We start from the raw sequence: 15,306 nt of genomic DNA, 5'->3' as shown, positions 1-15,306 counted from the left end.
TAGGTATTGAAATGACATCTCATATAATAGTTCAGTGAATCGTATGAACAGATTGTTTGTCTAATATATTGAGAGTACTGTGTTATTCAAAATTACTGATTCATTCACTCGTATGTCTTATTAGTTTTAAAACTCATTTATTATTATTATTACTATTGTATTATAATTCACTGATTATGATCATCACTAATGAGATAATACTGTAAAATGTTAGTTAACATTATTTGACAAATAATTATTTTAAGTAAATATAAATAAAACTAAATGTTTAATCTAATAATTTAGGAAAATAGTTATATTTACTATAACTTAGTATAATATTTGTAATTTATATAGTTAAAATATATAGTTAAAAACTAGCTTGATTACTATATATTTTTCAACAATAAAATAAGTTATGTTTCTCATGATTACAAGTCAATTAATAATAAGCATAATAAAGTTTTTAATAAATCATTTATTATTAGTTCAATTGTCATTTTACAAAAAAAAGTCATACTCTCTGTATGTTTTGATGATATATTTTTTTAAATTATATTAAATTCAATGATTGCACAAATATTTTTTTTCATTCAAATATCTTATATATGTATAGCTTTATGGTAATTATCATAATTGTGTATTTATATATATTTTAAAAAATAAATGAATATTTCAATGTATTGTTTAATTAAAAATTAATTTGCACTGTAAAATTAAATTGAACTAATTTTTTCCAATAATATCTATATGCTATCATCAAAATATTAATGTTTTACACATTTAATGTAATAAAGTATTTATATAGCAATTTGTATACATTGTACGACATTGTATTTGTTTGTTTGTTAATAATACCCTATTTTTGTTTAGCTATTAGTAATAGTCAGCAAAATTGTATATTTATTGAAAGTTAATTATTTTTCACTTACTATTCACAAAATTAGTTTAACTTTAGTAATATAAAAATTTTTGAAACAAACAATACTAATTAAACTAAAATTTAGTACTAAAACATAAATGTTAATCAATATAATTTTAAGTAAAGTAAAATAATAAAATTAAGTAATTAAGTAATAGAATAAATAGTTTTCTTAATTAAAATAATAAAAATGCTAGAATTTAAACTAAAAAATGCTAAATAATATGATATATAATTAACTAATGATTAACAAAATTAAATGATTTAAAATGAAATGTTATTTTAGTTAAGGAACTATTAATAATTATTATAATAATAATAATAAATTTGTTGTTTCTTTATAATTATGACTATTTATACATTAAGTAAATTAATAATATACTGTAATAATATTAAACAAAGACCTATATTTATTTATATATATAGATATACTGTATATATATATATAAATCAATTTAGTCAATATATTTACAAATATAATGCAAAAAATATTTATAATTTACAAAATGAATGTTTATAGTAGCCATTAGAAAAAAATTAAAAACTAAATTAAAATGAAAATTATTTTTTTTCTTTCTATACTAAAATACTAATGAATTTTTACAATTATTTATGTAATTTTTTCTTTAATAAACTTACTTTATATTTAATATATAACTATATTATGTTTGTGTGTGTGTGTGTGTGTGTGTATGTGTGTGTGTGTATGTGTACTGTAATTGAAATAAAATTTAAGTTTAAAATAACATTTACACGGAAGTCCTGTCCGAGTTGTTTGTGTTGTTGTTGTTGTTGTTGATGTTATTGATAGGTGTGACCCCGTATTGACAGGGATTGAGACCAGTATTGGACTGTCGGGGAGACATCGGTGAGTATGACGACATCGTACCGAAAGGTGTGACCGAATGTTGTTTGGCTTTCAGTCTAAGTGTTGCTATACTGGAGGCAGACATAGCATTAGAGCACTGGTCAGTCGCGGTTCGGTATGCGGTTACGTATGGAGAGGTGGCGGCGGTGGTACCCGCGTAGGGACACGCATTGGACACGTTCTGGAGGCCAGCGTTGACGTTAGGCATTGTGGTACTCGTGTTGAAGCACGACATCGCCGATTGGGTGGCCGCCAGAGGATTGACGTTGACCGAGTTGAGACTTGGCCACGGAAACGATTTGGCGCCCAACGGCGACGGCACTTTGGACGCCCAGTTGTTGTATGTGCCGTAACCAGAGTACAGGGCAGTCGTGTCGTCAAACGGTGATTGCATGAGACCATTGAATTGAGACCCAAACCCGTTCTTCAGCTCAGCCGCCGCATTGCGCTCTCGTTTACGCCATTTTGCCCGACGGTTCTTAAACCATACCTACAAACACACAACAGTTCATCAATTTTGTTGTTGAATATATATAAATACAAACTTTTAACTAAAATTAATTATATTTATCACCAAAAATATTAAATACTAAGTTTAATAATTAAAATCAAACAAAAGTTTCTTTAACTTTAAAACAGTAATAATAACCTAATGTAATGTAAAATAATGATAGAAATTATTATTTTTTGTTAATAATATTGATATTCTTTTATTATGCCTAATGTACTAATGAAATGAAAATTTATAGCACTCGAGGGTAATATAGATTCAACTTATTATATGTTATTTTTATATAATATATGTATATATGCGGAGATGAGTTGGTTATTAACAGACATATCAAATAAAATATTCATTTTTACTATAATTGCTTTCACGTAAAAAAATGTTAATAAAATGTTAATATATATAAATTTATATATATAACTACGAGACACAATTTCTATAATAATAATGAGAAACTACTACTATATCATGCAAATTATAAAAAATAAAAAAGTGCTTTTTATTGTGATTTTAAAAAATAAGCCAAATTTTTATATTAAGATTATAACAGCACTAGAATTAATGCAATATAATTGACTTTATTTTTACTATAATATATTAAAATTAAGACTAAAAAACATAAAAATCTAAAACTATTACATAAATTATTTATAAGTTGGCAAAAATTGTCAAAATAAACATTTAATTATAAATTATTGTTATTATTATGATATGCATATTAAAATTATTATTATTACGATTATTCAAAACTATATACAATATAGTGTATACTATAAATTTACAATTTTTATAGTATTAATCAATTATAATGATTTTGTTTATAATCTTTAAAATCGTATATAAATTTCTAGACTGAGTTCGTGAGTTAAGGCATACACTGAGGCGTCTGAAATAAAACATTGGTTTTATCGCCAAAAAACATTACGTGATTTGCAATGACATTATTATGTGATCACAATATATATATATATTATATATATATATTTATATTGATTGACATTTAAAATCATAACAACAAGAATATGTGTATAGTTAATGAAATGTGTTTGAAATTGCGATCATAATTGCAAAGATAATAAAATCAATTAAATAATATTTAAAATATAATTTTTACTTATATTAAAGGTAATGTAAACAATAAAAACCTATATATCTGTAAATTTGTATATATAACTGATTTTATTTAACAAATAAATTAATAGCTAAAGAAATTAGACATAAGCTTAAGCTTTAAAAAACAATTTGTAAATTTAAGTAATAATTAAATTAACTTAAAATTTTTAAAAATCTAATAAAGTGTAAATATTTATAAAAATATATATATTTGTAATTAAAGACATTAAAAAAATGAAACATAATACTTGTGAAACTATTGTCAATTACTGTATATAAAATAATATAAATAATATTCCGACAATTTTATAAAAATAAATATAAATATATTGTCGGGAATTGACTTCACAACTCCCAGTCTCTCTCCCATACAATCGCTGATTATTGAGCCATAAATAATGTTAATAATGGTTTAGTTGAAGCAATTTAATGATCACCATTGAGGCGAACCATAACAAAATTATATATATATATCACTTACTCTCTCACCCGCTCTCTTTAGCCTATAATATAAAATACTAATATATATAAATCTTTTTTGTGCACATATATTGTATAAAGTGCTGTATATATATAGTATATACTGTGTATAAATATTCCCCATTTTTTAGGGCCAACAATGTTCCCTTATATATATATGAATATAAGTTACTTTATATAAATAACTATAAAATATAAAACAATTTCTAATGTTTGCAATGTTAGTCTCTATTAAAACCTTAAAATTTTAATATAATATTCATATGCAGTATTATAACTTACATAATAACATATTAATGGTGTAACACTATTTTTTTAAATGTTTGATTTTTATTAGTAATACTAAATTTACATGCTTCAATAATAGAAAAATTTGAATGTATATAAATAAAAAAAACATTTATACTTTTCTTTAAATATTAGATATTTGAATAATAATAAAAGTTACAACAAATTAAAACTATAAGGATATAAAAAAATCTAAAAATGTCAATTTTTATAGTATAAAAATTGTCACTGAATTGTAATGTCAAATGAGAGAGAGAGAGAGAGAGAGAGAGAGAGAGAGAGAGAGAGAGAGAGAGAGAGAGAGATATGAGCAAAAATATCTCATGAGTATAAAATACTCCGGGGAAATGTATGGCACACATAAAAATGAGACACACTGTGTGTGTTGTCATATAATAAACAAGAGGATAGACCAGTGTTTGTGTATGTGTGAGGACAGAAAAGCTCAGGGATGCAAACGAGTGACACTTTTGCCGTTTAAAACAGGGAGTCGGGCATAAAGTGAACATTTTGGGTCCCAATCTATATATATTGACTCTCTCTGTCTATTCATCTATCTGTCTATCTTTCTGTTTAAAAGCAATGAACAGCATATATCGTCACAAATGTAATGGACTCACAAATTCATTATTTATAATTTAAGTTAACATTTTTGGCAAACAAAGTGACACACAATCTGTTCAAATGAGAGTTTCATTTTGGTTGAGACCAATACACCAGAACTACTCATTTATATTTAGTGTATAACATCAATAGTAACACTATTTGGCGGTCTAATCGTTACTATCAATGTGTCTAACATTCCCGCATAGATAAAGAGGTTCGGTATATACAGTATATACTGTATAAATATATTATACAGTATATGTACTGTATATGACATACTATATGTGTTAACATGTTTGCTATCATTTATCATTTTTTTGGTTAATTTTCAAAAAATATCTCTACATATTATATATAAAATATTCAATATAAAGAATATTGATATTTAAAAGGTAAACTATATTTGTAAAATATCATATAGTTTAGTAAAAATAAATTATATAGCTTACAGTTAACAAATAGTTAAGTATAGTATTATTATTAATTAGATAAATATTAACAAATAGCGATAGTCTAAGTAATTTTACAATATTAGTGGAAACTAATCAAAACTTCATTAAGCAATTGTATGATTTTAATAAAATATTGAGTCATCTAAATAAAGATAACCCTATTTTCATTAAATATTTATTATAAATGGTTAGCCAGTTATTGGTAATACTGTAACCCTTTTTATATACTCTTCCCCAACCTATTCATAAGGGTTTCCCTGTTTACTAAATGATGAATTGGTTTACTTGACGTACAAAACTAAATAATAATATTAAATAAAATGTTTGCTTATATATATATTTGATATACAATACTTAATTACAATTTTATAAATAAACAGGATAAAATTATATGATATAATGCATTTTTTCTAAAATTAAAAAAAATATGAAAAAATAACACTAAGATAAGCACATTAGTGAGAAAAACGGTCCTAAAATTGCAGGGAAAACACGATTTATATTTTTGATAAAATTCAGTGATAATAATAATAGTAATAATAATAATAAATAAATAATAACTGTTTTTGAATTGATTTATAAGTCAGATATGAGACTCAACACATTTAACTGGATTAAGGACAGGGAGGAGAGGCACTGGCATTGTGTGTGCGACCAACAAAAATAGGAAACAACGACTCGACAAACATTATGCCTAATGTCACTAATAATAACAAAATTCAATAATATTGTCAAATATGATATAATGTAATAAATATATTGAATTGATTTGATTGAATGATTTAGTATATTGTATACATAAATATGTATATAATTATTATCTAATAATATTCACTGCAATAAATGGTCATAAATGGGGTACCGGTATATACAGTATGTTTGACAATATTATAATGTAATGAATGCAATATTAAAGCATTAGAGTAGTTGTTCCCAAATATACCACTATTTCCAGGCTTTAACTAAACTCCTGGTGACTACCCGTCAAGTTTGGGCATTGATTTCAAGCATATTGTATTTCAGCTGTTGATTGATTGGAGTCATAACTTTATATTAATTTTTGTACATATTTTAGGCTATATCTAAATATATTTTAACGCAACTGTATATTGTATAGTATACTGTATAATATACAATATAATTGATGAGTTGCTAATGAATTATGAGGTCTAGAGATATAATTTTTTATTGTTGATTATAATTATAAATATACTGTATATAAATATAATATAAACTATGTGTGTGTTTGGCATTATAACTCACACTCATTTTATTTTTATTATGCTGTAATTATTAGGCAATAAAAATGTTTATGACTTCCAATAAAGTATGAGTTAAGATAAATACTAACTACTGTATATAAAAGTAATAATATAATAACAACTAAAAAATAATTTATTGTTTGTTATTTAATTAAATAAATTGATTAATAGTCGCCAATAAAAATATGTCAAAAATGTTATTTCTTATATTTACTGTCAATTAGAATAAGAAGTTATAAATAAATAAAAAGTATTATAAATTTCAAAATATTTATTATAAAAACTTTGAAAATCATTAAGACTTATGATTTCAGTTATAATAATAATAATAATATTTAAATACATAAATAGGCAAAAGTGTGGGCAATGATGTAAATCCTGTTACAAAATCTTAAAAAATTCATATCATTTATTAGAAATAATCAATACATTAATGTAAATATTGAATAACTATTTAATATTAGCTGCTAATCACACCAAATAAGTCACAAGTGATAAAAACAATTGTTTTCAGGCGCCTATCGTTTTTATTTATTATACAAATACTGTATTAGCTTTTAGTCAAAAAAAAAGTAAAAATATATCTAACAAACTAATGATTTAGTCGATTATAAACCATTCAATTTTTTCAACCATTCAACCGACAATTTAACCAAATTTGATACAATTATTACAATATTTCATATTATTTATTTACTAAAGCTTTTTTATTTAGTATTTAGCTGATTATTCAACAGATATTTGCAATTTTATCATTAAACTATATCGTAATACTAATAATAAGTTTTCTAATAACTATATACATGTATTGTAAGTATTATACGATTATACCGGTATATACAGTATAATGCAGGTATATATATATATGATATAGACAGTAATACTGAAGTTTGCTGATTAACAAACAAACAAAACACACACAAAAAACAGTAGTTATGTATTACAGTACAGCAGATATGTATAGTAGTATTAGTAAAAATACAAGTATTTTTTAAATATATTGTGGACGACTTGGCGTCGAGATGTCCCAAAAAAGTAGTGATCATATCTTTACAGTAAATAATTGTTGCAATTTATCAATCAATTATTAGCACAAAAAACTATACTCTCTCTCTCTCTCTCTCTCTCTCTCTCTCTCTCTCTCTCTCTCTCTCTCTCTATTTTTTTATCAAAATGCTTCTGAAATTCTTTGCCTTTTTATTTTTGTTGATAAAACCACTCTTCAACTGAACAATAGGTTTGTATATGAAATTCTTGTTCACTTTGAAGAGCACTTCATTCATATCATATAATATAATGAATAATATAATATAAATAATATAAAAGATTTTTCAATTTCAACGATAAATTTATTAGTCAAACAATTGTATAGTTAAATAACATTTCTTTTTTATATCTAATATTAATCATATCAATAACCAGGATTGTGTTTATACTAATTAATATTACCTGTGTATAAATCAGTGCATTTTATAAAATATTGATTTTGTAATACATATATATTATTAATAACAAGTTAATAGTGTCATATGTTATATTTTTGTATATTTTTATTTTAAAAATTGATATATTTTTAACAATTAAGTTACTAATCAATTGTGACTCTCAAGTGTTAAAAGCATTATTTACTGTATATTTTCTTGTTATAAATAAATATAGATATTTTATATATAATATTTGCATTGTATAGACTATATTAGAGTATTATTATCTCAATTTTATATGATTTATGAGTCCCAATGTTTAAGTAATGTTTTATTATATGTGTTAAACACATATATCATTTAGCAAACATAACTGTGCTTTTATGTACAATACACTACAACTTATATGCACACACATAACAACTACCTAAACGTCAAATAAATATATAAATATTTTTCTCAAATTTTGTGATAAATTATGGCCATCACATGTATATGGTATAACACCTCCGCTACAGTATATTGTTAGCATAAATAATAAATGAATGTATTATTAAATATTTGAACAATGAATTTGCTAACTGAGCTCTCTCTCTCTCTCTCTCTCTCTCTCTCTCTCTCTCTCTTTGTTAAAAACTAAACTCAAAGAACTACCAGTGTTTCCTTATATTTATGATCTGCAGAGCATTGTTATCTAATATCATTACCCCATACTCGTACAGTACGCAGTGTAATACATATATACATACATACATACTATATAGCCGTCACTCATACAACTAGTAGTAGAAGCAATAATACCGTATTTTATCTATACAAGGCTTGGCCGAGGCTTATACCTACTAAAGCTATGTTTTAACACACATAATGTACTGTAAATACAGAGAGTTAGACATTTGAAGAAAAATATTAGATTATAAAAACTTTTTCAACAATAGTTTTCTCTATACATATATACTGTCTTTTAATAAGACACTACTTATAGATATACAGTATATATATATATATATATTTATATATATATTTATAAGTGTTTATCTCAATTTGTTTGAGTATTTATAGGGATCAACAATAATCGATTCAACTAATGCTTAATAAAGGCTAGTAATTGAACGCTAAAATCACTATAAAAAACTTATTTATGAATCTCTTGTATTTTTATTAGACTTTTCTTGAGATTAAAACCAAATTATGTTTTCATTTTTATTTCATTTAAACATTTTCTTCACATTTAACTCTCTTTTAAATGTCGATTACTGTGATGTTTGGCATTACTTCACATTAAGATTAGCATTAAGTCATATAAAAAATCAATCTCTTTTGACAGCAAATGTGAAATAAACAAATAAAATATTAAAAAAAGTATTGTAAAGGAATTTTTAACACATTTTTTCACTATTACACTGTATGTTGTTATAATATAAACTTAATTTATTATACAGTATTTAATTAATAAAAATATCATTTATGGTGCATATTATACTAATTTTGTTTGTTAAATAAACATTTTTATCACAACAACACTTGTGATTGTTATGAGAGTTATCTTTTATTTTTATCAATTGATAGCTAATTTAAATATTTTAATTTTTTTTATTTAATAATTTTTAGTTATTTGATGATTATTTGATTATATTGACATAAATAAATAATACTATTAATTTATTCAATTATTTACTACAAATATTGAAATATTTTTTAAAATAAAGCATTTAAAACTTGGCGTCTGAGTATAGATAAGACATTCACTCATTTATATATTGGATAAATAATTAATTAATATACAACTATTGATCTCATATCTCATAAATCTCATTAAAAACTAAACTACAATTAAATTAATTTTTATAAAAATGTGTTAAAAATATTTTCTCATACACTTACCCTAACCCTGGCCTCCGTTAGGTTAGTCCACATAGCGATCTCTTCTCTCGTAGACATATCCGGGTATCGGTTCCTCTGGAAAGTTGCCTCCAATTCCTGCAACTGTTGGCTCGTAAAGTGTGTCCTCTGTCTGCGCTGTCTTTTCTTCTTTTTCGGGTCGTCCACATCACTCCCATCCGCCTGACTGTCCGCTGCGGCTCCGCTTTGCGATGGCTTCTCCACCGATGCCGTCACTGCATCTATTTATCAGTTTTTTTGTTTGTAAAATATTAGTATTTTCAAAATAAAAACTACTGTATTAATCTATTAATTGTCAAAATATATTATATTTTTGTAATTTATAGATTATTTATTAATATATAAACAAACATATTTTACTTATAATTTTTAAAAAATAATATATATATTAAACACTTTGTATGTAAATTAGTTTGGATTTTTGGCTCTATATTATCAATATATGTTATTAAAATAATTTATATATATATCTTAATCGATATACAGTCTAGTTTAATAATATTGATAATTAAATAAAATTAAATTTAAACATATTTAAATAATTATAATTAAAAATAAAATATAAATGTACAAAATTTAAAAAAAATTTTTTTTATCAATGTGTGGGTCAATAGTATTGTTGAAACAAGATTTTTGTAATACATATGGATTTTCATATAACCCTTAAAGCTGTGGGTCTTATCATTAGAAAGTTATAGAGAATTCTCAGTTTAGTGAAGAAACAAATTTCAAAACAAAAACAACAAAATATGGGCTCAAATATATGGTCAACAAAATATTGTAGTTTATATATCTATGGGAATGGTGTCATAAAACACTCACTCATACAGACACAAACACAACATATCAGATACCAGATTATAATAAACAATATATAAATGATTTTAAGTAAAAAAATAATTTTATTATAAATAAAAAATAATTTTTTACCATAAAATTAACAACACTTTAAAATTAGTACAATATATACATTTTTCACACAATTTAAGGGATAGTATATCTCAAATTACTTAAACCATGTAAACACACAGAAAATTCCTATAATACTTTATGTGGTTCAATATTACTTTTTTTATATTATATAAATAAAAAATGAGCCTGTTATTTTATTTGCAATGGTAACAACAAAACGAGCATGATGATTTAATATTGTTTATATTGTCATTGAGAGGGCAAGTGTTAAATGAAAATGTCTTTTTAAATAAACATATATTTTGTTGATATATATATACTGTATATATATATATATATATATATACTGTATGTATGGTATTGATCGAGATATGGGTATTAAAGCATTTGCCGAAAGACATTCAAGAGTTTGCATTTCATAACAACTTTAGTCAATAAAATTAATCGTTTGATACAAAACATGGGTTATATAGCCTTTAAAACTAATCGCCACAAAAATATTTCAACTAATAGTGTATTTTATTTCGTTTTTAACACATATTTTTAATGTTTTGATGTCTTATTTTTCTTAGAATGCGATCCCAAATGAAATCCAAAATTTATTTTAATTAATCAGTTGTTAAAAACAAGTTTTTTAACAGTTAAGAGTCAGTGGTCAACAAAAAAACCATTAAATTAATGAAAGACTTTTGTATTTTCCGAGAAAACAAATTCAATGGTTTTTAGAAAGATATGTCTGTTATGTTATGTTTACAAACCTATTGAATGACAGAGAAAATAACAAAATAACTGAACATTTCATTTGACACCTCATTAGTAATTATTGGGAGGTTTTTGACACACACACACACACACACACACACASAGAGAGAGAGAGAGAGAGAGAGAGAGAGAGAGAGAGAGAGAGCTACTATTGATTGTACAGTAATTTGCTTTTTAGTATTAATGACTGTCCTTATCATTAGGTGGTTAGTGAGGACTGGGAGACGGGTCAGAGGCGCTCATATGACCGAACAAAGTGTAATGTCTGGTCTTAATTAGGCGCGTAAGACATAAGACAAGTGTCATATATATATATAAAGACAAGTGTGTGTCAGTGTCTGTCCCTTTTTTGTAAAAGAGAGGTCTATAATATGTCTGACTTTATGTGAATACTAGGAAAGCCATCGAAATGAACAGGGATTTGTCGTAATATATTTAATGAGTTGGCATTAGGCCTCACAATATTAAAAGAGTGTCCGAAAAAATTAAGCCGAAAATTCAAGTCTATTTTTTTGTATGAAACGGATGGTCATAAATTTGGACTTAACTGTTGAGTCAAAATTTAAAACAAAAAAAATTAAGTCAAATGTAAACCGAGAGTCTATCACAAGGACAGGACTTCAACAAAAAAAAACAAATCAATTGAAATAATGTGTTCATATACTGTATATACTGTCTAAACCCGAGGTATAACTACAGTACATAACTGTTTTGCCATTAATTAGTCAATACTAAGAGCGGGCATTACTTTTTCATGAGTGTGTTTAGCCGTCAATTTTATAGGGAAATGTTAGTGTCATTTGGACACATAATTTACATGTAATGTCATTATAGGAGATCAGAGATCATAGTATTTTATACTGTAGTGTGTAATGCAATTCACTTGAAAAATGTTAATTATATATTATATATCAAAATTAATTTGCCAGAAATTGCTGTTTTGAAAGGCATTAATTAACACCACAGCAATAATTATTTCAATTTATATTCAATACAATAATAATAATAATTATTATTATTTCATTATACAGACACTTGAACAATATTTTTGATTTCAAATAATAATCTAATACTAATGTGTTTATAAATTACTTATTATACTATAATATAAATGCCTATAATTTTTTAGTGTTTGCCATTTATTATAACTAATGAAAAATTGATTTTAATTTAAAAATTATGTTTTTCTTATTTTAATATGAAATCTAATTCAATTTGATTTGTATTTTGAGTCATACAATGTGTAAAAAATAAATAAAAGTTAATTTTATACAAACACATACTTTTGCTAATGTTTGTATTATAATTAATATCTATTATTTTATAATTATATACATAGATTTAGTTATATAAGATTAACTATTATTAAACACGGATTATAGTTATTATAGTAACAACACATAACATAGCTTATAGTTTCTTAATAACTTAAGTTAAGACTTTAACTTAATAACTCAACATAAAATATAAATAAAAGACTCAATAAATCTATTACTTTACTAAATAAATATATCAAAAAATTAAATATTAAATAAATATCTAAACAATATATTATATTCTTTATAATATCTTAATTAATAATACATACAAAAAATCACTGATAGATATATTAATGAAAACAATAGAAGTACTTATGTTTGTAATATCTCTATACAGAATAACTTGTATTTTATTATTTATTTGTATGACTTTTTATCTATCAAATATAAAAATGCTTTTTTGAGATTACATTTTGGATGAAAACACAAATACATGTATATATATATATATTTGTGAGAAAATAATGATTAATACTAATATTATTGAAGTATTTTTTGTATTTGTATTAAAAATAAAAGTAAATGACTTATAAATATATAATATTTATATATTTAATAGAAAGAGTTTGAAAGAGACGTGACTCTAATCACTGAAAACTACTTAAAAAAAACTTTGAATAGAGTCGGTGTCGACATTGTCTTCAACAACAACAACATTGAAGACATGTTTGAGACATCATTATCGGTGCTTAAGTGGGAAATACCTCTCTTATGTTTGTTATTGTCCTGTATGGAAGTGGTAGAACACGGCAGATCCGAACCATTGGTGGTCAATAAGCCAGTTCTGGCCATTTGGTTGGCCGACGTCATGGCGTGATTCAGGTGATGCAGATGATGGTGATGTGTGCTCATCGATGACATGCTCGGCGGAGGCAGTAGTGTAGTCACGTGATGGTGTGGCGATGAAAATGACGGAGCCGTCAGTGCCGACACCGGGCTATTGTTGTGCGGCTGTACGGCACCTGACGATTGCATATGAGTTGTCGTGTCGGGTATCTGTACGTTATGGTGATGTTGATGGTGTGTCTGATGGGGCTGATTATGGTGATGATGGGATGTGACACTGGCGGCGGCCACCAAGTCTTGAAGACTAAACTGATCCGTCAATGTGTCCATCATTTTCATTTGATAAGCAATTGTTATTTGGTTTTGTTATTACACTTTATTCTTATAATATATGATATACCGATTCAATAGATTTTTTGGTCACAAATTAAAAAAAAATATTTATTTTTCTTTATATAACAAACAATTGTATTTATGAATGAATTATTGAGACCTCTTTAGGAGCACATAATGAGAGAATCTGACAGTCAATTGGATTTTTGTAATACAATTTATATCATTTATGATATCATCAACTTTTATTAATCGTCAAAATTAAAATTATTTGTCAACTCTATATATATTTGTTATTACAGTATATAATATACACATAAATAATATATAATACAATATTTATAAAATAAAAGTAAACTTTTTTATATTGTAATTAAAAAAAAAATACTTTTCATTTGACGCAAAACTCGAAAATTGAGCGCAAATATGGTATAACTTAGAGATTATGATTAGACAGTAAAAAGAGAGTCGATATGTGATGTACGTGTGGTTTGCTTATGTGCTACAAGTCATGCAATAGAGTATTATTGTTAGAGATTGTGGGGATAGGCATGTCTCTGGCTTAGGGTGGTTTGAGAACCGCCTACCACTCCATTGGAAACATTGACATTCATAATCAATTCTCCAATACAATCAAATGCTGGGTGGAGTCGTATGAGTTTATGGGCGCTGTTTTGAGCACCGGTACTACAATCAGTATCATCATCACTATCCAAAAGAAGAAGAAACAAATACTTAAGACAAACACTACTACCGGTGCTCATCAACACCGGGAGAGACCATTTGCACAGAGAGAAAGTTGTGTGTTGTGTGTGTGTGTGTGTGTGTGTGTGTGTGTGTGTGTGTGTGTGTGTGTGTGTGTGTGCACTGGAAATGGGTTTTAAACCAAACATTTAACTTAGAAATACAAATATCCACATAAATACAAATATACAAATATATATGTTTTTTCTCCAGTCTTTCTCTCCATTATCTTCTCTTCTCATCGTTTTTTTGCTACGAGTTTGACGATCAATATATACATACATACAGTATATGACTGGCTTTCACTACACTATATGTTTGAGTTTTTTATGATGACTACACTATACATATAATTTTTAGATATATATATATTTTATAAATACAGCACAATATTTATTATTATTTTGATATATACTGTAATTATATATATATGTTTATATAATTATATTTTAGATATATTTTTTAAAAATTGTTTTTTAAAAGCAAGCAAATAGTTTTACAGAACAATAACAAATAGTTAGGTTTTTTAGACGATTTCACGACTCAATCCCTGAGCCAGTGTAGCGTCGAAACTGAGACAAACATTACTACTATATGATACACAAGTAAACCAATAATATACACACAGTTATGTGTCTACAAGTTT

The 15,306-nt window shown here is 25.2% G+C and overlaps 1 protein-coding gene across 2 annotated transcripts; it reads right to left on the bottom strand.

Annotated features, from left to right (window-relative positions):
- Positions 1 to 1,590: 1,590 nt before the first annotated feature.
- On the bottom strand, positions 1,591 to 13,937 carry LOC128964229 (pituitary homeobox 2-like). 2 transcript variants are annotated; one of them, XM_054310793.1, is made up of 3 exons: positions 13,502 to 13,937; positions 9,781 to 10,025; positions 1,591 to 2,259 (listed from the first exon to the last, which is right to left on the bottom strand). In XM_054310793.1, exons 1-3 carry the CDS (start codon positions 13,920 to 13,922, stop codon positions 1,651 to 1,653), a joined length of 1,275 nt encoding a protein of 424 aa, XP_054166768.1. In that variant the 5' UTR covers positions 13,923 to 13,937; the 3' UTR covers positions 1,591 to 1,650. The 2 variants fall into 2 exon arrangements, with proteins under 2 accessions (XP_054166768.1, XP_054166769.1); XM_054310794.1 differs by having other exon boundaries at positions 9,787 to 10,025.
- Positions 13,938 to 15,306: the final 1,369 nt, after the last annotated feature.

The sequence above is a fragment of the Oppia nitens genome, unplaced genomic scaffold, assembly GCF_028296485.1.
Source record: "Oppia nitens isolate AA-2021 unplaced genomic scaffold, nextdenovo-longstitch-racon4-pilon3 scaffold8_pilon_pilon_pilon, whole genome shotgun sequence".
NCBI classification, from domain to species: Eukaryota; Metazoa; Arthropoda; class Arachnida; order Sarcoptiformes; family Oppiidae; genus Oppia; species Oppia nitens.
This window is presented reverse-complemented; position numbering and strand designations above follow the sequence as displayed.